The sequence below is a fragment of the Sminthopsis crassicaudata genome, chromosome 1, assembly GCF_048593235.1.
Source record: "Sminthopsis crassicaudata isolate SCR6 chromosome 1, ASM4859323v1, whole genome shotgun sequence".
Classification (NCBI taxonomy): Eukaryota; Metazoa; Chordata; class Mammalia; order Dasyuromorphia; family Dasyuridae; genus Sminthopsis; species Sminthopsis crassicaudata.
Window position 1 is genome coordinate 664,158,256 of NC_133617.1, and position 27,530 is coordinate 664,185,785.

General features: G+C 41.7%; 1 protein-coding gene across 1 annotated transcript in view; it reads right to left on the reverse strand.

Moving 5' to 3' along the window:
• Window positions 1-27,530, reverse strand: part of NBEAL2 (neurobeachin like 2) — an 80,781-nt gene that overhangs the window by 42,420 nt on the left and 10,831 nt on the right. Inside the window, 10 exon segments of the mRNA XM_074283105.1 lie at window positions 2,262-2,381; window positions 3,414-3,546; window positions 4,226-4,839; window positions 7,780-7,878; window positions 9,339-9,422; window positions 12,610-12,696; window positions 15,367-15,473; window positions 17,194-17,500; window positions 19,149-19,234; window positions 26,958-27,040. Of these exon segments, the coding sequence (XP_074139206.1) occupies window positions 2,262-2,381; window positions 3,414-3,546; window positions 4,226-4,839; window positions 7,780-7,878; window positions 9,339-9,422; window positions 12,610-12,696; window positions 15,367-15,473; window positions 17,194-17,500; window positions 19,149-19,234; window positions 26,958-27,040 (1,720 nt within the window).

The following is a 27,530-nucleotide window of genomic DNA, read 5'->3' on the forward strand; positions in this document are numbered from 1 at the left end:
TTGAACTGACTTTAAGTTCAGCTCTCTTCCTACTAGACCACACTACCCAACAAAAGAAATAGAAGGGAAAATTGGGGAGAAAAGCTTTTTTTCTCTTCATATTTATTTTTTGATTTAAAAATTTTATGAATGCAGATTAAAAATTTATTTCCTATGAATATACCCTCCACAGCCACATAGAAGGGCTTTTTTCTGGGCCTTTGGGTTCTGATTTCTATGATTCTATGATTTCTAAATATACCCAACTGGATCATTTTATAAATCATTATCCTAAACATATTTAATTGTTCTTATACTAGCAGAATGCCTTTAGATTTGAAAGAAGATTTTAGCACGATATGTCTATTTCAAATTTCCCCACAACACTTTTGATTTTCAAAATGTCTGGAAATCTAATTCTAGACTTTTAAGACCTATGTCTTTCTTATCTCAATTATATATCATCCTCCAATCTCAATCCCACTGAGTCTCCTGGTATTTAGCATAGTCCTTTCTACTCCATAGGTATGGTTAATTAGTATGTCCTGAGATAAACGAATGCCTAGATCTCTGGATCCCCCATGTTCGCTTTAGAGAAGGACCTTGGCAAGGCTGAGGGTGGCTACAGTTTTCAGCAGGTCATGCTTCTAAGCCTGCTGGAATTGTTGGAACACACAAGCCACTTTGAGACATGAATGGTAGAGGAAGCTGACTGCTTTCTCTTCCCCAGCTATCATCAGTCTTTTGGGGGTGTCCCTCCTTCTGGGATGAGCCAGTAGAAGAGAAACAGGAAGAGAGAACAATAAAATGCTTGTGTGTCTACAGAACATTAGGGTTTAGAGAGCATTTTCTTCACAATAGCTCACAGAACTGTGGACTAATATCCCCATTTTAGATGCAAGGAAATGAAGTCCTAGAGAAGAGAACAACTATTTAAAACCTAAGACAAAATTGAACCAGGAATTCTGATGCCCAAGATTGTTCTTTGTATTAGTACCAGTGATTATCTACATGTGGTCTTTGGGGGTCTCTGCACCCTTTCAGGAAGTCTGGGGGTCAAAATAATATTAAAATACCTTATACAACACACATAAACAAAAGCTTTGGCCGGGGGGGAGGAGGAGAGAATCCTTCATAATTTTTATATAAAGGATAAAAGTTTAAGAACTTTTAAACTATATTATGATAGCTTTATGAAGAAGAACAGGGATGAGGAATTTTGCTGGAATATCCCCTGGCAATCTTACAATGTCTAGGTAATGGAGGATGGAGGAGAGTCAGGAATACTGGGATCAGCACTAGGAGAGGCAAAGGGGATTGAAAAGATTTGCAGTCCCTACAACTGGGACCAATCCATGGAAAAATCAGCTTGAGGGGAGAGAGCCTGCCTTGACCATTGTCTATGTGACATAGGGCACAGGACTGAGCACAAATCACGTGTAGTGCTTGGGAATGACTCCAAGAGCTCTGTGGTCTACTCCTGGCTCTGTCACTTGTTTGCTATGGACTAGTCAACAGCTCCATGGGCCTTAGCTTCCTTCTGGGCAAAAATAAGTGGGATACATTTTGAATTTAATACTTAAAAAGAAAGCTACACATTACAGAGATTCATAATGTACAATTCTTTTTTTTTCTATTCTACTATGAATACTGGAAATACTCATTTTATTTGGTGTGTGAAGTTCAGAATTTAATTTTTTTTAAATTACAGAATTATAGAAAATATATAGAAATTACATATAATTAAAATTATAGAATTCTTTTTAAATTATAGAATATTGGACTACAGCAGTGTGTCTCAAATATTTAATGTCAGGCTCCTTTTATGTTATTAAAAATCACAGAGAGAGAGGCAGCTAGACGGCACAGCAGATAGAGCACTAGCCCTGAAGTCAGGAGGACTTGAGTTCAAATCTGGCCTCAGACACTAAATGTTTCTAGCTGTGTGATCCTGGGCAAGTCACTTAATCCCAATTGCCTCAGCAAAAAAAAAAAAAAAAGAAAAGAAAAGAAAAAAAGAGAGAGAGAAAAAAAAATCATCGAGGACCACAAAGAACTTTTGTCGAGTTATTTCTATAAGCATTTACCATATTAGAAGTTGATATTATTATGAACATAGTCTGACTATGCAGTAAAGGCAGGCTACCAGAGGAAAGATCTGCTCTCTGTCTCTTCGTACCTCCTCCCATACCCTTCACTCTTTGGAAATTCAAAGGGGTAGCTGCCTTTAGGATCCATTAGGAGAAGGAGCACCCAGTCCAGCTCCCCAGTCCAACACTCACCTCATTGAGGGAAGGGCAGCGGAGTGGGGCGGTTTTCAGGAGCTGCCCATCAGCATAGATGTACAGCAAGTTCTGGCTGAAGGGCCGGCGTCCAGGAACGTGGATAATTGCTACACTGTGCTGAAAGGAGAACCCTTTACATAAGATTCCTTATGTTATGCTTTGGGGAAGCTGGGCCACAAATCCTGCCTCTGCCAAATCCCTACCCTGCCACCTGTCTCAGGATGTTTTGGGTCCTAGTCCTGGGTCTTTGTCCCTCCCACCTGAAAAAGGAGGTGAATGGCCACAGGTTCTTCCTCCGCAGACTTGAGTTTTCCAAGGGTGGGGAAGCCATACGCTACCCCTTCATCATATTCTCACAGCACCTAGTGCACGGGTGGGTACTTAGCAGGTACCAAAGTCACCAAGGTAGAGGAAAGGTCCAGCAGCCAAGAAATCTGTAGCCAGAATGGCCTTGTCTCCTTCGCAAGTCTCTGTGACTTATTTGCAAGGATTAAAATCCTATTGAATTTAGGGCTGGAAAGGGCCACGGAAATTATCTAGCTCAATATCTTCATCCAAAGCCCCAAAAGATTAAGAAAAATTATGTAGACAGTAAATGCAATTAAGCAATTGTTAAGCACCTACTATGTGCCAGGCATGGTGCTAGGGACACAGAGACAAAATGGAAAGAAGTTACCTTCTATTCTATGTAGGGACATGATTTCAAACTCAATGACATAATACTTTAAAGTTTTAAAAATGATTTTCCGTCTCAGACACTTAACACTTCCTAGCTGTGTGACCCTGGGCAAGTCACTCAACCCCAGCCTCAGAAAAAAAAAAAAAATGATTTTCCCCACTCTAACCCCCTCAGTTAGAGGGCCAAATATTAATGCCTTTGTTTTAAAGAGAAGTAAACAAAAAGTAACTTAAGAAGGTCACACACTGATGAATGTCCAAATCTAACCCCAAACATAGCGACTTCAAGATTGGGGCTCCTTCCCACCCCCACATTGTGATTCCCGATTTTCAGTGAGTAGTTTATGCTGCTTAATCAAGGTTATAGAGGTGGGCTGGGGAAAAATAGAGAAAGGGCAGAAGGAAGAGAGAGATAAAAGGGCCCAGAACACAAACTCCACTTTCCCCACGTCCCTGGGCATCTGTGCTCACCCAGGCAGAGTCGTTGAAGGGGAACTCGGGCAGCGACACTGTCACGTACTCCTTCCTGGTGCACACAGCCACCACCAGCATGCCAGCAGGTGTGAAGAAGGCCTCAAAGCCTGTGCCACTGGGTGTGAAAAAGCTGGGCCGGGCACAGCCCGCCCGTGGGCTGAGGTCACCTTCCCTTCCCAGAGTAAGCAGGGGAGGTGGCCCCTGGAGACACCAGGGCCTTGGGTGCTGGTTCATCCAATGCCCTCCTCCCACTCACCAAATCCCAGCCCACATGCCACCCGAGCACATAATTATACCCCCTATCTACCACCCTGAATCTAAATCAACAAATACTTATTATGTGCCTTCTAAGTGTAGGGCACTGGGTTTAACACCAGAGAAGCTACAGAGATGAAAGAAGGCACAGAACTGTCAAAGAATCCTAGGCAAGGGGCCCTGGGGACCATTTAATCCAAGGGAGAATCTGAGACCCAGAGACTAGAAGGGCCCTACTCTAAACGGGATTGGGATTCAGACTCAGGCCCTGTGACTGGACAGTGTTTGGAGAAAGAGCTCTGGATTTGGAGGCAAAGAATGTGGTTTGTAATCCCATCTCTGGTAAGTGGCCCTGGACAAGTCACTTCTCTGGAGAGGGGACTGGACTATATGGCTTTGAGATATCTCCCACCTCTAAATCAGGAAACATTTTATAAAATTTCTCCAGGCGAGATGGCTCTGACTGCAAGAGCTGAAAACACCTTCCTCTCCCCCTCCTTTTCTTTCTCTTCCTCCTCTCATGGGCAGAGATCCCTGCCCCATTCCCCCCTTACCTGTAGAGCTGCTTCCTCTTGGGCTGTGGGGGGCCCGCAGGGCCGAATACAGGGCACCCCCCCTTTTGGAGGCTGGGGGCGGGCGGCTCCTGGTGAAGGCAGAGCCAGGCGTGGAAGGAGAAAGCAGCCCCTGGCCACCGCTGGATAGAAGGCACCATGATGCCCGCCATGCTGGGCGTCAGGTCAAAGTAGCGCAGGGCCCGCTCAGGCCCCTTCTGCCGGGCCATCCCCGACAGGGCCCGGATCACTGCAGCAGTGTAGGGGTGAGCCCCCTGGCCCGGCTCCGTCCACAGCAGGCGGAAAAGGCACCTCAGCTCCGCTGGCCGCAGGGAGACGCCCCCCAGGGCCTGCAGGAGTTCCAGGAGCTGCTCTGCGGCCTGGCGTTTCAGGGCCGGCTCAGTGCCCAGCGCTTCCAGCAGGCAGCTGACCAGACCAGCCTTCACGCACGTGGTGCGGCTGAGAGGGCCCCCGTCACACAGCAGCCGGAGCCGCTCCGACAGGTACACCTGGAGGTCGCTGGAGGTAAGGGCCGGGAGCCACTGGGCCAGAATCAAGAGAGGCTGCTCGTTGCGGATGGGGAGCGGCGGGCAAGCATTGTGGTCACCCTCCACGGCCTGTCAGGGGATCGAGGGAGAAAGTCAATCCCAGCATGTGGAGAGGACCCTGGACTCGTGGCCCAAAGATCCAGGCTCAAACCTGCATTCACCAACCGTGACTTTGGGCAGCTTATCCCTCCGGTGAGCATCCTCATCCATAGGAGGAAGAGGCCGGGCTCTGGGGCCTGCAAGGCCCTTCCAGCACTGACATTCACAGATTCTGACATTTCTGCCTCTGATCCTCAGGCCAGCCTTGTGAAGCAGTAAGTCACCTGAGGCTGGGAAACTTAATCTCTTTGAATTCTGTATGTTTGGGTTTTTTTTTTTTTGTTTTTTGGGTTTTTTTTTTTTGATAAACATAAGAGAAAGGGAGAAATGTCACTAGGCCTGGAAGAAGAGTGTCAGAAATCTTCTTGTATTTAGAGGAAAGCAAAAGGAATAGAGCTGATTCATCACAAAGTCAAATCAGTCACAAAATGAGAGCTTGGGGAATTTCTGTTAACACTCTAAGATAGGTAAAGCCGGGAAGGCGGAAAATTATCACTCAGCACAGCAACTTATAGAATGCTATAGAATTGTATACTGTTGGAAGAAGTGAGGTAAAATGAGGAAGAGACAGAAAGCAGAGAATGGAGGGGAGATGAGTCTTGTGTACCAGGCCAAGCTGCTGAGCTGCCTGAGTATCAGCTGCCTGATATTCTTAGAAAGATCAATCAATAATCACTTATTAGGCGCTGTGCTTTGTACTGAATATTCAGAGACAAAATGTCCCAGTACAAAGCTTATAATATAATCATGAGACATGTGCATATACTGATTAAAAATTTTATCTTGTATTGATTTGTTGTATATATATATATATATATATATATATATATATATATATATATATATATATATATATATATATATATATATATATATATATTAAACTTAAAAGTAATCAATACAAGATAATTTTTTATTTGGCAGAGGGGATGGTGGGGAGGCACTAACAGCTAGGAAAAAGTAAGAAAAGACTTTTTTAAAAAGATGATGCTGTGCCTTGAAGTGAGAAGGCATTCTAGGCATTAGGAGACAATTTATCCAAAAGCAAAGAGACGGGGAAGTGGCACTTAATAATAATTTTTGTTATCACTGTTCAGTCACGTCTAACTCTTTGTGACCCCATTTGGGATATACTGGAGTGGTTTGTATTCTCTAGCTCATTTTACAGATGAGAAAACTGAGGCAAACAAGTTAAGGGACTTACCCAGGGTCACACAATTAGTGCCCCAGGTCAGATTTGAATTCACTTCTTCCTAACTCTAGGCCTCGAGTTCTTGAGAAAAGTAAGAAGGCTAATTTAGCTCGACCAGAGCATGTTTGAAGAGGAGTAAGATGGAGCAAGGCTGTAATGGAAGGCAAATTTTGAAGAGTGACTAGAATTTATTTAGTAGGGATCTGACAGACTGGTGTTTAAAGAAAATCACTCTGATAGTTAGAATGGGAGACATTTGAAGCAAGGAAATACATCTAGACGGCTATTACAAAAGGCCGGGCCAGAAGGTGGTTGGTTGGCTGTGTAACTTGAAAGGAGAGGAGAGAGACAGGAGGAAGGTTATGAAGGTAGAAATGACAAAATTTGGAAACTGATGGATGGGGAGAGGGTGCCTGAGGGAGAGGAGACAAGCCTGACACTGAGGTTAGAATCCCTGGTAGCCTGATTCAAATGCCACTTCTTCCAGGAAAGCTTCAGACAGTACCGATGATATGTAATACTCTGTGATCTGTCTCCCCTGAATGCACTTATAGACTATCAGAAGTCATTTTCACTTTTGTCTCTTTTCTCCCTACTAGATTATAAATTTCACAAAGCTGAGGACTGCATCTTATTTAAACTACTTCTCCTCCAGCACAGGACCTTGAATGCAGAGTATTTTGTAAATAAATGAAGAGATCCCTTCTCTTTCTGATATCGTATAGTCTAAGTTGCTTTTCAGCTTTGATGGTCTATGAATCAATCACTCTATGATTAGCAGAGCTATGAATAGGAAGAATAGTGGAGAAGCCTCATCATGGAAACCAAATTCAGTTACCCGATGTTATTTGACATGTAAAACTTTCACAGACTTAAGATTTGGAAGGAACCTCAGAAGTCATAAGTCCAACTGCCTCATTTTGACAAATGAGGAAACTCAGATTGACACTGGCAGTGACTTCTGTATGGTCGGTCACCCAGGCAGAGAGTTCCAGAGTTAGGATACTAAACCATATCTCTGGAGACCCAATCAGTGCTTGTCTGACTGAACCATGGAAAATAAAATCAGTCTCACTGAATTCCACATGAATCCTCCCTTCCGGCTGCTACCATTTTCCAAATAAAGAAGCCAGGGCCAAGGGATGGGAGTTAATTTGTTTATGTCACAAAATAGACTAGAATTCTGAGATTTCAGTCTCAATCCTGCTATTATATACACATGTATATATGTATTATATTATAAATATGCATCTACTTATAACATATACACATATAAAATCTTAATGAAATTTTAACTTATTAAAAGCTTTTGGAAAACCCCAGATATAAGGTGCCTAATCAATGCTGATTTAATGAATTAACAGAAAAATGATTGAATAGCTAGTTGAATGAAGAAACAAATGCTCCTCACCAAAAACGTGCAAGTTTTTAAGGCATGAGAGTTAGAGACATAGAAATGTAATTCACATATTTTCTGGATGCCAGCCATCGTTCATGTGACCACTCTCACCCACCCCCTTTATTGTAAAAATTCTGTCTATGTGCCCCATTTGAGATACAGGACCAGTGAAAATTGTACAAGACAAAGGAGCTCAGATTAACCTTAGAAAGAGATTTGCAAATCTGACCAGTCTGTGTTTTGAAATCCACCATACCAAATGAACAATAATAAAAATTTCTTAATTACCCCAACTCTTCCCTCATTCCCACTTTCTTACCATGTTGAGCAATTCCTGGAGAAGTCTTCTAGTGGGTGGACCCTGGCTCTTCAAAACTTCATACAAGTGGGAATAGCCAATTCTCTCCTTAAACACTTCCTGAAGGAATAATTTATACAATTATATATACATATACATATATATATGTGTGTATATATATGTGTGTGTGTATATACATATATATATATATATACACACACATATATATATATATATATATATATATATATATATATATATATATATATATATATATAAACTTTAAAGGAACTCTTTTAAACTTTTTTGAGAACTCTAATCAATGCAATGATCAACCATAATTTCAGAGGACTGAAGATGAAGCATTTTATCCACCACTGCACAGAGAGGAGATGAAACTCAAGATACAGCAGCAGACATATATTTTTGGACTTGGCCAACATGGGAATTTATTTCGCTTAACTAAATATTTGTTATGAAGGCTTTCTTTTTCTTTCTTTCTTTTTTGTTTTTGTTTGTTTAATTGGAGGAGAGAAGTCAGACAGAAAATAAATGCTTGTTAACTGAAAAAAAATTCATTAAGAAAACTTTCTATAAACACTTCTTGTGGTGGGAAAGAACATTTAGGGTCATTCTGGTTGGATATTAATAATTACAATAATGATAGCAATTATCATTCCCATAGTGCTTTGAAGTGTTTTACTCACAATGATATATACCTATTATGATTCCCATTTTGAAGACAAAGAAACTGAGGTATTAATATGGGAAATGTCTTGACCAAGATCACACACAGTTAGAAAGTGCAGAGACTGGGACACAAATTTATTTCCCGATTCCTCATCCAGTGCTCTTTCTACTACTCCCTAATGCTACCTACAGCCTAAGCTCAGAAGCCCTCTGCTTCTATTAGGCTGCTCTTCCTTCTTGTCCCCCAAACTCTAGACTTAGTCCTAATTCACATTCATCATTCTCCACTGCTTAGAATGCCTATCCCTCCCTTCTACCAAGTATCCAAATCTTATCCTGTCCTTCAAAGGCCATGATCACAGAATCGATTTGAGAATTGATTCAACACAAGAACCATCTATAATTCCAGAGGGCTGATGATAAGGCATGCTTTTCACCTCTTGACAGAAAGGTGATGGATTCTGGGTAAGAATGAGACAATTTATCTTATTTTTTTGGAGATGGCCAATGTAGGAATTTGTCTTGCTCAACTATGCGTAATTTTTTTTGCAAAGGTTTTGTTTCCTCCACACACACATACACATATGCCCAATGTGAAATGGTAAAAATTCTATTTAGGAACACTAGCACATCTTCAGAGTAGTAAAAAGTCAGTGATTTCTTTATGGATTCTGATAGCAACTTCTCCCTTCTAAGCCCCAAAGATAAGCTTCTATGACTCCCTGATTGTGCTAATAATTTTCTCATATCTTTTCCCTATCTAGCACTCTCAGTTCTTCCTTGCACTTCATCATCACCACTGCTGCCATCCCCACCTTGCTCCTTGCCCAGCAGCTGCAGGAAGCACCCCAATATGTCTCCAGTGCTAATCCTACCCAATAGCACCCTACCTTGGCAGATGGAGAGTTGCTCATAATGGAAGTAAGCACCCTGACAGCATGGACAGCAATAGCATCAGTGTCTTTATCCAGCACCTTCAGGGTAAGGAGAAGTAATAAAGTTATAAAAGACTAAGTTCACACAGTTCTTTGTTCTCTCCATACCCAGTCACTTGGTCCCCAGAGTCTAGAGTCTTTGGAGGATTGGGAGGTTATGCAATGGAAGGAAATGAGGGTTTCCCTTAAAGGATGACAAAGGCATTCCATTTTGAGAACTTTCCCAGGGGGAGAGCACTATGTCCTATCTCCTCATATGTAGTCATCTCAGATTATCAGCCAGTTCCAGAAAGGAGGCAACTTGTCCTCTGTGGATCCAAGGCATTCTTTTGCTCAGTGCTGACTGAAGAGGGCCGGTATCAATGGGATGGGGTAGCCATGATCCGGAGACCTTGATACTGAAGCCCATGCTAGGAGTAATTATTGGACTGAGATTGAGAGACAGGACCAGGTACCTGCATAGAAATCCTGGAATTCTTGGTGCCATAGAGCATGCTCAGTACTGATTCCCACCAGAATACACAGGCAATGAAGTACCAAGGGAATGTGGGGAGGTTGGGAATTGATAGTTGATTGAATAGGAAAGGAGAGACTCATTCCCTGACCTAGGAAGGGTTCCACTTCTCTCTACATGCAAGACTTCTGGTTGATCTGCATTTCTTTGGGCTTCTTTCTTTTTCAACACCCTTCTCCCTCCCTGCCCAAAGTCTTCTTATTTTATTTACAATCAGGGACACATGTAAAGAGAGTTCCCTCCACCAATTCTAAGCAAGCAGAGGAATGGGTAGGTAGGTAGAATAGATACTGAATTTGGTGAGAAGTGGGGAAATCTCATTATCATGACCCTCAAACCAATCTTGGGAAAGTTCTTGGATGTCATCTTGTTATGTAGAAGAGCCCAATTGAGAGTCCAGATGGCATTTTTCTCCAGAATGCCAGGAAAAGGAGCCAACAGTAGCAAGTGGTCGGGTGGCTTCATCAGTGGGGCCGAGCAGATTGATCAGATTTGTACTACTTGGCCCAAAAAGCAAAGAACTAGAGGACCTGAATTCAAATCTGGCCTCAGACACTCAACATTTCCTAGCTGTGTGACCCTGAGTAAGTCACTTAACCCCAACTGTCTCAGCAAAAAAAAACAAAAAACAAAAAGGGAGAAGTTCCAGAGAGGTAGATTGTGGCTCAAGATGAGGAAAAGCTTGCTAAAAAAGTCAAGCAATCACAAAGAGAAATGAGTTGCCTCATGAAGAGATGAATTCCCTCTCACCAAAAAAGATTTTCTGGGAATGCTGTCAAGCCCTCTGAGGTTCCTATGACCCACAAACCTGAGGTGCTTTTGACTCCAGAAGCCACTTCCTGGGAATGTGGGACTTGATGTTGGGGTAAGGACAAAATTGGAGTTGAGGGACATGAAGAAGGGGAAGATCAGGGAGGGGAATGATCAGGCAGAAGAGGACCGGGGGAATCTGGAAGGCAAACCAGCTCCACTCATCACCATGCATGGCTAGGACACACCAGAAGCCCCCACCAGACCCACAATGGGGATGCCAGCACTGGTAATCCCCCACCCCAGGGGCCATGAGAAAATAGGGTATGGGGAGAGATTAACAACTTCCCTTGGGTTTTAATGCTCAACTTGAGGCCATTTCATTCTCATCACCACAATTTGATCTGGAGTGCCCTCAGCCTGGTAGTGCCCTGTGGGACCAAGTGAATCTGGCACAGTCTGGTGGTCACAGTAACACCCCCATCCTCAAAGGAAGGCACCAGTAGGAGTTAGGAGTGTGAAGACTTAAGGTGCACATACAGACTCTGTCAGTTCTCTCTAATAACAAGGAGAGCACAAACTTAGAACACACTAAATTTAGCACTGTGACGTTTCTGGCACAAATCTTATTTCTAGTTTACAGACAAATAGAAAAACTGAGGGACAAAGGTGAAATGACTTGTGTGACCAAGTCACCCAAGCAGAAAATGTTAGAGGTCAGAATTAAACAGAGGTCCCCTCACGCTGAGTTCGTTATGCTTGTTCTCTCAACACGTATATTATCCACAAGTAGAAGGGATTAGATATTTCAAAGCAAAGGGCAATAAAAATTCTGTTATTCTATCACATTGGGGGATGCATGATGGGATATTTATATGTATGTTTTCAACAATTGGCTTTCCTTATTCTCACTGACATGCAGAGTTTTTTCTCAACTGAAGTTCTTTCCAGGTGTAAATATTTTCTCCCTTCTCAGATTTTCCTAAGTATGTCCGCTGGATCTCTCCTTTGCCCAATGTAAAATCATCATGTATCACACTTACTATCTTTCCAAGAAAATGTTTACATTTTCTTTGTATCTCTGGGACTGATCTTGGAACCTTGAATGTAGCATGTGCTGAATTGATTTTTGTTACAAAAAACAAGACCTTACAGTGGCAAGGGGGGCAATGGCATAAGTAAGTCGGTCCTACCAAGCTGAAGGGGTTCCAAGAGTAAAGGTGATAAAGACTGGGAGGACCAGCCACAATGCCTTCAAACATGTGGCTCAGCACCCCACCGGCTACCAGGGGACCTGTTTTTTTTGTTTTTTTTTTTAAGCGACTACAACTCCTAAAACTTCTAAGGGGTGCAGGGACTGGAGCTGAGGTAGCTGAGGGCACAGCGTCCCTCCCAGCTTACCAGGGATCTAGGAAGTAGGTAGGATGGGTTTGTGGTGCTGGGGCACCTTGGGCAAACAATGAGGAAAAGCATCCTGGCAGTGCCCAAGTTGTCTCATGGCACTAAGAGACAAGGCAGGATTAAAATGATACCAAGGACAAAGAATGCCTCTGCTTCAAGGGATCTGTGACTGGCAGAGGGATCTGGCAGGCAGAAATCTCATTCCATTGATCTAGAATGCACATCCTCCACATAGCAGCCTTCCTAGAGAAGAGATCTACAAAGATTTATTAGCCTAGGGTCTAAAGCCCTTTATAATCCGGCTTTCACCTGTTTCCATCCTTTCTTTCTTCACCATCTCTACTTCTTATGTTTCTCTTTGTGTCCCCTCTGGGGACAGACTAATTAGGGATTCAAACTCAGCCCTCGTGCCTGATGGCAGAAACCATGACCACCACACAGCCTTCTTTGCTTGGGTAACATGGGGTGAGGACACAGGATTTGAGGGTGGGGGATGGTGCTGGCATCTCCAGTGGCCCAAAGCTACCCCAGGGAAGCCCAAACCAGCACATCAAGCGGTACCTTCTGAATATCGAGCTCGGTCAGTAACTGAGTGGCGAGATCATTGCCCCCCTCTGGGGCCACCGGGCTTCTACCCCGCAGGTAGAGCTAGCGGAAGGAGCAAGAAGCCAATATGAAAAGAGGAGGAGGAAGAGAAGCAGGGTCAGGGATAGGAAGGAGATAAGACAGAAAAAGGAGAGATAGAAAATGTTTACAGCAGAAAACCCAGGGGTAAATATTTTCTCCTCATCAGATTTTCCTAGGTATATCTGCTGATCTTTCCTTTGCCCCAGGTAAAGTTACCATGTATCAAACATCTTCTTTGTATCTCTGGGACTGGTCTCTGTATCTTGCATGTAGCATGTGCTGAATATTGTGGTGTTACAATGACCAGGTTTGGTCCCAAAGAAAGGCACTTTACCCTGTCTTTCTTCAAAGGGGGAACCCTAAGGGTGGGAAGAACTATCTATGATATTCAACTATTCTGACATCTTGGTTAATTTTGCTGAACTATCCTCTTTTATTATTCTTTACTATAGAGGATGGCTATGGGGAGGAGGGAAGTAGGGAAAGATACATGAGAGTTGAAAGTAATGTAAAAACAAAAGAACAATATTTGAATTTGAAAATTTTTGAATTTTTTTAAATTTGAAAATTTTTTTGAAAATTTATTTGAGGGGCAGGTAGGTGGTGCAGGGGATAGAGCATTAGCCCTGAAGTCAGGAGGACCCGAGTTCAAATGTGGTCTCAGACACTTAACATTTCCTGACTATGTGACCCTGGGCAAGTCACTTAACCCCATTTGCCTCAGCCAAAAAAAAAAAAAAAAAAAAATATATATATATATATATATATATATATATATATATATATATATATATATATATATATATATATATATATATATATATATTTGAAAATTTTTTTCAATTATTTGAAAAATAAATATTTGTTATGATTAAATTGCCTTTAAGCCATTTGTATAACCTCCATCACTACTGTCACCTCTAGTTCTTTTTTATTCTTTGCTGTAGAGGATGGCTTTCTGCAGGGAGGTAGGAAAAGAAAGACATGAGAGTTGAAAGTAATGTAAAAACAAAAGAACACTATTTGAATTTGAAAATTTGAATTTGAAAAATAAATATTTGTTGTAGTTAAACTGCCTTTAAGCTGTTAGTACAACCATTATCACTACACTCACCTCTAGTATAGCTTAAAGTATCAGGCCCCAGCAGCTGCACTTGGGGGCTGCACGACCAGGTATATTTAAGGCAGAAGAAGAGCAATCACAAGAACTGATAGATTTAATTAGGCCAAACTTTCTCCATTTGGTGGTTTCAGCTGCTCAGACAGTGAAAATCAGATCCGGGCGAGCATGTGAGTCATGAGCAAGTCACCACTACATTGTCTGGGTTTCAGAGGGAGCCACTTTTTTTGTTGTTACTGTTTGCTTGTTTTTTTCTCCTTTTGATCTGACTTTTCTTGTGCAGTATTATAAATGTGGAAATACGTTTAGAAGAACTGCACATGGCAGCAGGATAATTGTATAAATATATATGCATACACTGGATTTAACATGTTTTTACCATGTTTGACATATATTGGATTACTTGCTATGTAGGGGAGTGGGGGGAAAGGGAGGAATAATTGGAACACAAGGTTTTGCAAGTGTTAATATTGAAAAATTATCCATGCATATCTTTTGAAAATGAAAAAGCTTTAATAAAAAAAAGAATTGCACATGTTTAATCTATATTGGATTATTGCTATCTAAGGGAGGGGGGAGAGGAAGGGAGGGAGAAAAAATCGGAATACAAGGTTTGCAAAGGTAAATGTTGAAAACTATCTTTGCATATATTCTGAAAAATAAAAAGCTATTATTATTATGGAAAAAAATAAAGACTCAAGCTCACTAAAAGACTTAAATGCTAAAGATGCCAGGAGTTTTGTGTGTGTGTGTGTGTGTGTGTGTGTGTGTGTGTTGTAGTCTCTTCCTCTCTTAAAAACTCCTTGAGGGTAAGGATTGTTTCTTTTTGAATCTCTAGAACTAAATAAATACAGGGCATTATCCATTGTAGTCATTTAATAAATAGTCTCATTAGGATCATAGTACAACCACTTCATTTTACAAGTCAGAAAACTGAAGTAGAATGATTTCCTTGAAGTCACACAGAGAGTGACTTGGAGAGCTGACATTCAAATTCGAGACACAGGGGAGAATAAAGGAAAGACTGAAGGATAGATGAGAAAGCTGGAGGAAAGGTGGGGAAAAGTAAAATATCTAAGTGTGTGGTTCTACCCCTGACTCCCAAGGAGCTAGTCAGTAACTAGTCATGTAAGCCCATTTGTCTCTCCCTGCTCCCACCACAGAATTTGCAAAAAAGGAAAACACATGGCACAGAGAAAAAGGGACAATAGGAGAAGGAAGAAAGCACAGTTGGCCCCCCATCCAGGGGCACTGCCAAGAGAAAGAGGCTTCAAGAAGTCAGGCAGGGAATTCCCAGTTGTTGAACCCACCCAATCCCAAGCCCAGTAAAGTCACTTATGGTCAGCCCCTTGCCTTGAGGCAGACCAGGGATCTGACCATCCCAAAGTCCTCTAGCAGGAGAGCTCCCTCCACCTGCCATTATCTTCCAGGGATACCAGCAGGAAAGCTAAAGGCAGGTGGGGGTTAAGAATGGAAGCTTTGGGAAAAGTCTCAAGCAGAAGGCATGTATCTCTACCCCCTTGGCTGAGCCTACCAAGGCTCAATGGCCAGCCCCCAAGTCAGACCCCTACCTTGCTGTTCTGAATGAGGCGTGTGATATGTTCGAAGCAGTTGTTGCTAAGGAAGACAGCTTGGAGGACAGGGCGGTCAGCACAGTCCAGCATCTCTGGAATGGCATCTGGAAAAGGGCAGTGAGAAGAGAGAGAAAGGATATTAAAAAAAAATCTCAGTCAAGAATACTGGGCTCAATCTAATAAGATGTAATTCAATGAAAGAAAAACAAACTTTTACACTAGTGTTCAAAAAATGAACTTCACAAATATAGAGTAAGTATATAAATAAGGTAGAGGTATGGTGATAAAGAAATTTATCTGAAAAAGCTCAGGATGACTCAACAATGTTTCACAGTGATAAGGAAGTTACTGCATCATTGGACTGTGTTAAGACACAAATAGTAATCACAACTAAAGAGGTGGGTAATTCTGCTCTCATCTGCCTTAGTCAGATCAGATCTATGTTGAGTTCTGGTCACCATGTTTTAAGAAGCACATTAACAAGCATCCAGGATCACAACCTGGGATGGAAAAGAACCTTAAGGTCATTCTGAATGAGGACTCAAGATCTTTAGCTTGGAGAAAATTTGGGAGATAAATGATAACTGTCCTCAAGTGGACTGATGATTATACTTGTTCTGCTCAGGTCCAGAGGAAAGAACTGGAAACTGCAAAAAGGCAAATTGAGAGTTGGAGGAACATCCTCCTAATAGGATAGTGTGTAGTGGGGCCAGTAATAGGGTATTTGTCATCTAAGATTTCCCTAGCAAAGTGATGAGAAGCTCATCACCAGAAGGCTGGTGACCATGGAGATGAAGTTTTTGGCTCCAGAAATTCATGGAGAGAACTGGGATAAAGCCTAGAGAAAATGTGTTGTGTTGGCAGAGGAAAGACCTACATTGATGCATTCATTTAAATATTATTTGAAATTTTTATTTTGAAAATTTGTAAAGGACATAACAACTCTTTCTAAAATGGCAATCAATCCCTGACCTCGACTATTTTTCCTCACAGGCTTAGTGCTATCTCTCCCTCCTCTGTACCTCCTTCTCATCTGGAAGATCAAACAATTAATTCCAGTGCCTCATTGTCACCCTCCAAAATTCTAAATGAGGTAGTAAAGGTAAGGGCTGAAGGATGGATATTAAATCAGGATCCAAAAAGATCTCAACAAGCTAGAACCTATAATGATAAATGTATATAAGGATAAATATTAAGTCTTACACTTGGATAAAACAAAACAAAACAAAACAAAACAAAACAAACAAAAAAAAAACCCACCAAAAGTACAGGAAGAGGAAGAAAATATGGTTGGAAATTACTTGCAAGAAGGCAGATTTTGACTCAATTTATAAAAAACAAAACAAAACAAAAAAATTCAAGCTAATATTTAAAACTGTCCAAAAGTAGAATGGGTGCTCTGGGATTAGAAGTCTCCAAATATATATATGAGATGACTGATTCTGAGGGATACTGTAAAGAAGACAGGCTAAATGCCCTCTGGAGTCCCTTCTAACTGAGATTCTATATATATGATTTTGGGTTCCACTCCCAAGGGAGTAGAAATAAAATGTTGTCAGGGAATGAGGAGATTTAAGTCCCAGACCCAGCTTGACCACTCACAGGGAAGCCTTGAACAGGAAGCCTAGGTTCTCTGGGCTATAATGTCTAAGGCCCAAGGTGGATGGAGATCCAGAGGACCTAGGCTGACTGGGCTCATGGCAGCTCTGGTTTCCCTGTTTCCCTTGCCTTAATACTGTGTCATTCAGAGAACCTAGTCTTCAGGCAATTGAGTGCTGGGCATTTTCCTCCTACATCCCTTCCCCTGGTGGGGATTTTACATACCAAGCATGCTAACCCGGAGCATGATAAGGCCTTCTTCTCCACCAGTGGGGCTGGGGGAGGGACTATTGTCCTGGACCGGGGCTGGGGGTCGGTCCGTGTTGAGGACTCGGAAGTAGCCTTCCAGAAGGGCGCGGAGTTCTGGGCCCCGCTGAGAGGCCCCGCTGGCATGCAGGAGGTGCACTGCTCCCACCAGCCCTCGAAGGGCCAGCCGCAGGAGGTGGGGGTCCTGGGAGGGGCCGCCCCAACTGCGAAGCACACCCAACAATCCCTCCACAGATGCGGGTGTGACAGCAGCCAGTGCATTCTCCTGGAGAAGGGAGCAGAGAGAGGACATTAGTCAGACCCAGGACAAGGTCTCCCAACAACCTCCTGAACATAAGGTGCTCCGAGTCCTAGAGCTCCAGGGCTTAGACAACAATTCCTCTAATTCCTCCCTTCACTGACCTTACTCTGTCCCCTCCCAGAGGGATCTCACACTCCTGTCTCTTCTCTTTTGGGATGGGAAAAGGATAGAATGCAGGACTGTAGGAGTTAGGGTTACATGGGACAAAGATCACTTAGGCCAAGGTTTCAGGTTTCAGAAAGAGGCCTATGGAGATTGAATGTGGATCATAACACAGTATTTTCACCTTTTTTATTGTTGTTGCTTGCTTGCTTTTTTTGTGCATCATGATAAATGTAGAAATATGCTTAGAGAATTGTACATGTTTGACCTACATTACATTACTTGTTGTCTAGACTTGTCTAGGCAAGAGAAGGGAGGGAGAAAAATTTGGAACACAAGGTTTTATGAGAGTGAATGGTAAAAACTATCTTTGCATGTATTTTGAAAATAAAAATTATTTTTTAAAAAGTAAGAGGTATCTTAGTCAGCTCCCTGAGACCCCTAAACTAGGATAATTTAACCTCTCAGCCTCAGTTTCCTGATCCTGAGGAAAATAACAGCACCTACATCATAGAGTTGTTGTGAGGCTCAAAAGTGACAACATATGCAAAGCACTTTGTAAACCATAAAATGTTAGCTATTATTATATTAGGATTCTGTTTACAGATATTATAAATATCTAGAGAAATCTTTCAGGGAGTTCCCCAAACCATCTAGATCTTGGTCCTATTCTGGGCCTCCTCTATGTGGAGTAAAATCTGCCCCTTAGAGAGTATCCACTGGGGAAAGAAGATGGCTCCCAAATCTTTTGCCTCATATTCCAAAGAAGCTCTTGGGTCCTGTTATCCAGGGTTTAGAGAACATATCTGGGCTCCTTTAGGAACTTCTAGATGGGGAGAGGCATCCAAGCAACCTTAACCACCCCAAAATACAGGTTCACAAGTGATGAAATGATAGACTCCCCAAGTTGGAAGGAACCTTAGAACACAGAATGACAACTGTGAGAATGCTACAGCTAAATGAGACCTTAGAACACAGAATATGAGATGTGGGAGGGACCTTGAGCCACACAATACCAGAGCTGGAAGAGACCTTAGAACACAAACTTTCAGAGAAAAGTAAGAAAGGAAGAAAGGAAAGAAGGAAGGAAGGGAGGAAGGAAAAAGCATTTTTTAGGGCTTACTATGAGTTAGGCAGGCACTTAGAAACTTAGAATAATGAACACAGAATAATGAACTTAGAATCCCTTGGAAGGGATCTTTGAACACAAAAGGTGTACTGCAAAGGAAACTGAGGCAGAGAGAGGCTAAAAGACTTGTCTAAAATGACAAGGCTAATACGTGGCAGAAATAGGCCTAGAAGCCAGAAGCAGCCTTCAAAGCCCACATCCCTGGAAAGAAGCCTCAACCATCAAACTACTTTTTAAAAAAATCTTTCTAGCACCTAAGATGCCTTAAAACAGATTCCCTTAGCTCAGCTCAACATCCCAGAATTCAGTTCCTCAAATTCCTAACTAGCCCTGGACCACGGTTCTCTCCTCCTCTCAGTCCCCAACTCCATCCCTCTGTACCTTTCCTCCGGTGATGATAGCTCCAAAGAGGTGGATGAATCGGAGCTGCAGGACTGGGGGAAGAAGATCAACATCCTGAAGGCTCTCTAAAGGAAGGAGAAAGGAAAGAGTCAGATTTAGGCAGAGAGGGGCTGAAATCAAAGCCTGGGGCCAGAGACACCTAAGGTATATCAAAGAGACAAGCAGGGTCTTCCCTTAGTATAGAGAATTTTCTGCTTCTCTCCTTTCCTGACCAGGCTGGCTCCCAGGGCTAGATCACAAGATCTAGCAGACTCAGGGTGTAATAATACCTTCCCTCTAAAAAAAAGGGGGGGACATATAGAGTAAAATTTTTCCCAGCTTCTCTGCCTCCAAATCTGGTGAGGAAGATAAGCCCTGCCTTTAGGGGTCCCCGGGTCAGATGGGAGAAAGTAGGCAGGGGAAGGGGATAAGTAGGAGGGGGATTCCTAAGTAGATGAAGACCCCCCCCAACCCCATGGTACCCTGAGGCATCTCCTGGATCTCCCCCTGCCTTCTGAAAGGTAATGAAGACACAATGCAATTGGCCCCAGTCTCACTCAGAGTTAAGTCTCAAATGCAAATTTCCTTCATATATTCAGTCTCCAGCCACCTGTTGGGGATGTTGGGGCTTTCCTGCTCCCCTCTTTCTGAAGACCCCAGTTATTCTCTAAATGAAAACATAACGGCTACTTGCAGGACTTTTAGGGACTTTTCCTCAATTCAAATCAACAAACATTATTAAGTTTCTATCGCCAGCTCACTTATCTATTTGGTGTCACTGTTTCAGCTCTTAATGACGGATCATAGCAAGAAGCAATAAAGAGAAACCTGGGGATTGAGCATGAAAGGGACCCAGCTCCCAATTATTCTTTAGTTTTCTTTAAAAAAAGAAAAAAATATTTTTGCTTCCTTGGTCCCACAGCCTTAGCAAAGAGAACTGGGGGAAAAAAAAAAGCACTACATGTTTCAGAATCATAAATTTAGGGCAAAAAAGGTCTTTAGAGATGACAGAATTTCAGTCACCCTCACACACCTAAAAGTCACCATCTTTCCAAGAAATCTCCCACCTCCTAAGGCAGTCCAGGTCCCTCTGAGATTTTCTCTGACATAAAGTCTCCAATTATTTATATCTCTGAAAATCTCTCTCATCCTCTGCTCCTCTAGTCTCTTTTCTACACGATAGTTCTTCACATACTCAAAGATGGCCATTAGGTTCACCCCAAAAACTTTTTTCCAAATTAAATCTCCCCAGTCCTTTTAACCAGTCCTGTCCTCATGTGACATGGGCACAAGACCCTTCACCATCCTGACTGCCCTCCCCTTGACCCTCCCTACCTTATCAATGTCCTTCTTAAATCGTGAAGTAGGCTGCCCAAGGTTACCCAGATCATAATAGCAGTCAGGAGTAGAACTCAGATCTTCTATTTTCCTTTCCCCTCCCATCCAAAACTGGGGAGCCCTTAGCAGCATAAGCTTCTCAAGGGCAGGGACTATCTTATTTGCATTCTTAGCACTTTACACCATGCTTGGCACACAGTAAGTGATCAATAAATGCTAATTAACTGACTGGCTTTACTAGTGAAGGAGAGAAATTATCCACCAAAGTGAAAGAGATAAGAGTGGGAACAATTCTGGCAAAAATGGAGAAGGCAAAGCAACTCAGAACTGACTGAATCATAGAAATAAGCGGATAAATGTTATTGGTGATACAATTTGAAATATTATTTTTTCAAATTTATAAAAAGGCAGGATTTTGTTTCATTGGGGCCATTTATTTCCAACCTCTGGTTTCCCCATCAGCCTTAGATATTTATTAGCTATGTGACCCTAAGCAAGTCAATTAACCTCTGTGAGCCTGTCTCTTCACCTGAAAAGTGGAGATAATATCTGTACTACCTCAAGTCTTTATCAAACAAGATAAAGAATGGAAATGCTATAGAAATGTCAGTTATTATCATCACTGGGGATTAGACTAGACACCAATGTCTTTTCTAGATCTAAATTGGTGATTCTTTGGGGGTTCTTAGTCTTTCTAGATCTAAATTGGCAGTCCTATTAGGATTCTTAGCCTTTTTAGATCTTAACTGACAATCCTATTGGGATTGTCATTATAGATTTAAATTGGTGATCCTGTTGTGCTTCTTAACCTTTCTAGATCCAAATTGGTGATTCTTTCTGGGAAAGGCAATATCAAGAGTTTTAAAACTGGGTTCCCCAAAAGGGCCAAAGAATCAGTAGGAATTACATCTTTATTTTTTACTAACTTATGACTAAATGTTAGCATTTCTTTCAATTATCTAAAAATACCATTCTCGATAGAAGTTCTGAAGCTTCACCAGGCTGGTATAACTAAGGCTAGGAATCCCTAACTCTATAAAGTCCTTGTAGCAACACAATTTCATGAATGTCCAACTCATAGAGATGCAATGTTCAAAAACATAAAGACAACCTGTTCAGATTCATAAACACTAGAATACATGAGGACTTGTGGAAGAGAGAGTGAACTTGTATTTAGTTCCAGAGGGAAGAGCTAGGACTAAATAGTGCAATCTATAGGAAAATGACTTGTTGCTCAATATTAAGGTCTTTGCTCATAGAAAAGCAATTATAAGGGAAAGCTAACCTAGCACAGAGGACAGAGCACTAGTTCCCTCCCCCAGAGAACCATCGTTCAAATTTGGCCTCAGATGCTTGACACTTGTAGCTTTGTGACAGGGCAAGTCACTTAATACTGATTGAAAAGAAAGAAAGGAAGAAAGAAAGAGAGAGAGAGAGAGAGAGAGAGAGAGGGGGGGGGGGGGAGGGAGGGAGGGAGGGAGGGAGGGAGGGAGGGAGGGAGGGAGGGAGGGAGGGAGGAAGGAAGGAAGGAAGGAAGGAAGGAAGGAAGGAAGGAAGGAAGGAAGGAAGGAAGGAAGGAAGGAAGGAAGGAAGGAAGGAAGGAAGGAAGGAAGGAAGGAAGGAAGGAAAAAAGAAAATGAAGGAAGGAAGGAAGAAAGGAAGGAGAGAAGAAGGAAGGAAGAGAGGGAGGGAGGGAAGAAAAAAGGGAGGGAGGGAGCATGGGAGGGAGGAAGGAAGGGAGAAAGTATTGAGAATTGCCAAAAACTGAATGGGCTATCTTTTCATATGGTGAGCTGGATGGCCCACCCAATTGAGATGTTTTTGTAGGAATCCCTACACTGGATAGGAAGTTGGATTAACACTTTAATACTCTCTGGGACATTTATTATCTAATACTGTCAATCACACTTGCCTGTGTATATGAGCAGGTACCACTATGCTAAGGTGTCTCTCCACTGAATCTTTTTATTTTGTCTAAGGCTGGATTTGAACTCAAATCTTCCTGATTCTGGGGCCAATGCTCTATTTATTGCATCCCCTCCTGCCCTAGAGTCTTTACAATTCAATGAGACACAAAACCCAGGCTAGACACACACATAACTGGCACACACGGTCCAGAGATATAATCTCAACAAAAACAGAGAAACATGTATACAAAGATGTACAAGCACAAAAACACACACAAAGTCAGAAAGAAACAAACAAAACATATGCACATAGTCACAGAAAAAAACAAAGAATAAGGGTGTGCACACATAGAGATGCCCCCAAACCATCAGAAAAGGCAGAGCAGCCCAGAGGAATGCAAACTCTGGCTCTGGAGTCATGGGATGTGGCTCAAATTCAGTTTTTTTGTCACTTATTAGCTAGGCTACCTTAACTTTCCTGGATCTCAGTTTCCTTCCCTGTATAATAAGATGGATGCACAAAATGGTCTCTAATGTCACAGCTTTAATACACAAATATTAACCAGGTACAGACTCATAAAGAAAAGTGCATAGGAGAAATCACAGAATTTCCTGTCACACCCACAGTCTCTTTCTCCTAAGCATGACAAAATGCAGTTCCTCCAATTCAGGTCACATCCATATATACATATCCCTTCCCACACTCTATGTGTGGATCTGCTTTTTCTGAATCAATGAGGAAGGGGAACAAATAGGAAGGGGAATCGGCTCCCTTCAGCCTCTTTCCCCTGGCAAACCTCCCAACCCCCCCTTACTTGCTCCCCCTTCAGCCACCATCGAACCAGTGATAAGCAGGGGAAGTTGCTGGGGAAGTCCCCCCACAGCAAGTGCTGACTTAGCAGCTGTCCTTCTTATACAGAATTGGAATCTCCCCTCTCTCTTTTGAGGAATCTCTCCTCTCTTTCGAGGAACCTTCCTTCTCAAACATCCCGCTTTTCCTTTCCAGTCTAGGAAGTCATATCAAGGCTAAGAGGAACACAGAACACAGGGGTGAGGATCAAAGGAGACAATGATCATAAAGCACTAAGCACAATGGCTGGCATACAGTAGGCATCAGATAAATGCTTATTCTCCTCCCCTTCCTCTAAGATGTTATTACTGAAGCCTCTCAACTGAGCTTATTACCTATGTTTTTAACCAAGATAAAGATGGCAAGAAAGGATTTGGGTCTGTGTCAGACAAGCCAGTCTCTGAGGTCTCTTCTCACTCTGAGATTTAGTGATTCAATCCTCTACCTCACCTTTCATATTTAATCCGTTTTCAAGTCCTCACCTCTGCAACTGCTCTCACATGTATTCCCACTAAGACCACTCTCGTTAAGACCTTCATTAACATCAATCTAGAATAGTTCTTTGGTTTCCAAATTAGTTTTGTAGTCTCTCTCCCTGTCTCATCCACTCCTCACACTATCAAATTACATTTTATACATAGCTCTGAACCACTTAACACTTTTGTTGCAAAATCTCTAGTGGTTCCACATTGCTTGAGGAAAATTTAAAATACTTTGTCTCGAATTCAAGGTACTTCGCCATCTGGAGTTACCCTGTCTTTGCAATGTTAACTTATTTTATTCACCCCCATACAGCCTATGTTCTACCCAATTTATTACAGGAGTGAAGTCTAATTTTAAAAAGGAACTGGAACATTAAAAAAAACAAAAACCCATAATTTGTTGCTTGTAAGAAACACTAAAAACAAAACAAAACAAAACAAAACAAATATATACATAAAACAAAATGAGAGACTGGAACAAAATTTATTGTGTATCAGGTAAATGCAAAAGAGAAGGAGCTGCAATTGTGCTATATCTCTGACTGGCTTTTAAAGCCCTTCTTAGAGTGGTCTCCCCTCTCATTTTAGCCTTTCCACATGCTCTTTGTGATCTAGGGACACTGGCTTCCCTGTGATCACTTCATATCACACACCATCACTCAATTTTGGGGGTTTTTAATGGCTAATCCCATGCCTGAAACTCTTCCTTCTCAGCTCCATCACCAGCTTCCTTAACTTACTTCAGATTCCAGCTACAATTTCACCTTCTGCAAGCAGTCTTTCCTGCTTTCCCTTAAGGCTAACTGGCTTCTTTCTAAGATCATTTCCAATTTATCCTTATTTGCACATCTCAAATATCTTCATGTATTTTGTAAATCTCCTTTTTGTACATGGTTGTCTCTTCCATTTTCTCTCTCCCACTAAACTGTAAGGTCCCCAGGAGCAGAAACTGGTTTTTGTCTTTCTTTGCACTCCCAGGACTTAGCGCTATTCCTGTAACACTTTAGGACCTTCATGTTTATTGATTTAACTATCGATTGAAGGAAAAGTAAAAATTCACAATATAAAAAAAGATAAACAAGAAAAAAACATTATTCTTAGAGGAACAAGAAACAACAAACCATTATGAATATTTAGCTCATATGCACCAAATGGCATAACATGGAAAGTTATCTAAATTAATTTATAATAATATATTACATATAATAAAATAATAAAAATTGATATAATAAATTAAATTAACTGAATTGCAAAAAGAGACAGTAACACAATAACAGTAGAAATTTTTAAAAAATGTTCCTCTCTTACTGAGCTGAACACACTTATCAGGAAAATAAGCAAAAAGAAAAATATAATGGGGAGAAGGGAAGGTTACAGAGAAGATTTTATCAGAATATTAAGAAAAACTTTCAGCTCTGCAAATATAAAATAAACTGCCTTTAGAAGTAACTTACTGTCCTTGGAAGCCCCCAAATGGAGACCAGATGACCATTTATCATAAATGTTTGCAGTATAAGATCTGCAACCTCAATGTCATCCTTGATTCTTCATTTGCATCATCCCACAGAGCTAATTTGTTGCCAAATTTTATCTTTTCTATCTCTACAACATCTCTCATCTATGCCCCCTTCTCTCCACACACACACAGCCACATCCTGGTTAAGGCCCTCATCACCTCTTGCAACAGACTTCTTACTAGTCTGCCTGCTTCTCCTCCCGTCCCTCCCCACTCAATCCACCCTCCACCCAGTTGCCAGCCCAATTTTCCTGAAGGATAGGTTGGACCATGCTGTCTTGCCCCAATAAACTAATGGCCCCCTCTGACTTCTAGGATCAAATATAAACTCCTTTATTTGGCATTTAAAGCCCTTCACAAATCAGTCCCAAACCTTCTGGTCTTATTATATATATTACTTCCCTTTAAACACTCTGTGCTCAGGTCAAAATGGCTAGCCTTTCTATTTATCACACGCTCAGGACAGGAGTCAAACTGAAAGACAACCAATCATTTTCTGGCTCTAGGTTTCAATTTCTTTACCTGTAAAATGGGGCTCACATTACCTAGCTCATGGGGTTGTTGGGAGGAAAGTCCTTTGTAAAATTTGAAGCACTGTATAAAGTGACCTCAGAGCACCCTGCCAAGTCTGAGATTCTATAATCCTGTGCCCCGGATTCAAAACACTTCTGGTACTTATCTAGCATGATTTAACCATGGATGTGTAACTTCCCCGTTGTTAACTTTCTCACTGACAAAATGGGGAATATCACATTTGCATTTCCTATCTCACAGAGAGGTCAGGAGGAAAAAACACACCGTAAACCTTCCAATGCCATAGAAAGTTCAGTTATTAATACAATATACATACATGTATATAATTCATATTTATATGTGATTATATGTGAACACATATATGAATCCCCCCACTACATGTTAAAACAATTTAAAACTTTTATTTTTTAAGTTTTGAATTCCAAATTCTATGCTTCCCCCTGTCCACCTCCTTGAGATCAACTATCAGATATAGGTTATACATGTGCAATTATGTAAAACATTGCCATTATTAACACAAATATTCCTACAGACTACTTTGAGATGATTCTTTGACCATTGTTGGAAGTGGGAAAAGTATCAGACTTGGGAGTGAGGGTACTTGAATTCAAATTCTGACTCTACTGATAAGAAATCCCTTGACAAATCACTTCCCCTTCTTTACTAGCTGTGGGACCTGGGCAAGCCTATTACCTCAAATGTAAAATGTATTACCTACCTCCCAGGTTTTACAGATCAAATATTTGTGCAGTATCTGAGGTTCCTCCTTAGTAAAAGGAGGGGGTTAGACTCAGGTTCCAAGAGTTCTTTCCAGTTCCAAAGCCCATGACCTTATTAAATAAGTAACTGCTGAATGATGACTAAATGAAAAACTAAAAGGATAAATGGAGGGGAAGAGAAAGGAATAAGTATTTATTAAAGGACTACTATGTGTCAGGCACTGTGCTAAGCACTTTAAAATTATTATCTCATTTGATCTGTGTAACAACAATGCGAGTTAGGTTGGTCTTGTTATTCCCATTTCACAGTTAGGGAAACAGATTAAATGACTTGCCCATGACCACATAGCTAACAAGTGATTTTAACTCGGGTAACTCAGGACTTCGGACTCAGAGCTCTATCTACTAAATTATCAGATGCTTCTCACCAGCAGGAGAGAATAGAAAAAAGGATTAGACTCACCTTGAAAGAAAGTGCTGAAGTCCTTTGGCAGAACTGCTGGAGCAAACTTGTATTTACTTTTCTCCTTGGGGCTCACAACTTCCCTAAAAGAAGAAGGAAGGAACCCTTGAGACTGGGAGTTGGGAGAAGAGGAGAGGGATGTAGGTACAGATAAGGCACTGAGGGCTCTTCAGAACATTGACTGCCTGTCCATCAACCCCAGATTTCCTGCCCCTCTGGCTTATCCTCAAATATCTGCCCCCCACCACCCACCCACTAGGGCCACAGAAATAAATCTCCCAGGTCCTTTAACCAGAGCCTCTTCCAGAACTGTGATGGTCCCTTCTTGAAAAATACCCCTTAGAAACCCTCTCCTCCAGGGGATCCACTGAAATTTGAAGTAGGGGTAATGGAGCCTCAACTCTCCAGATCATGGCTTAATGACTCACTTTACAACAGATATTTATCACACCTTCTCTATATCCTCCCCTCAAAAAAAGAAAAGGGAGGAAAGTCCTGACAAAGGCACATGTTCTATATTATCCTATCCTTACTCATATCCTCTGACTCCCTAAGGTCTCACCCTGAAATTCA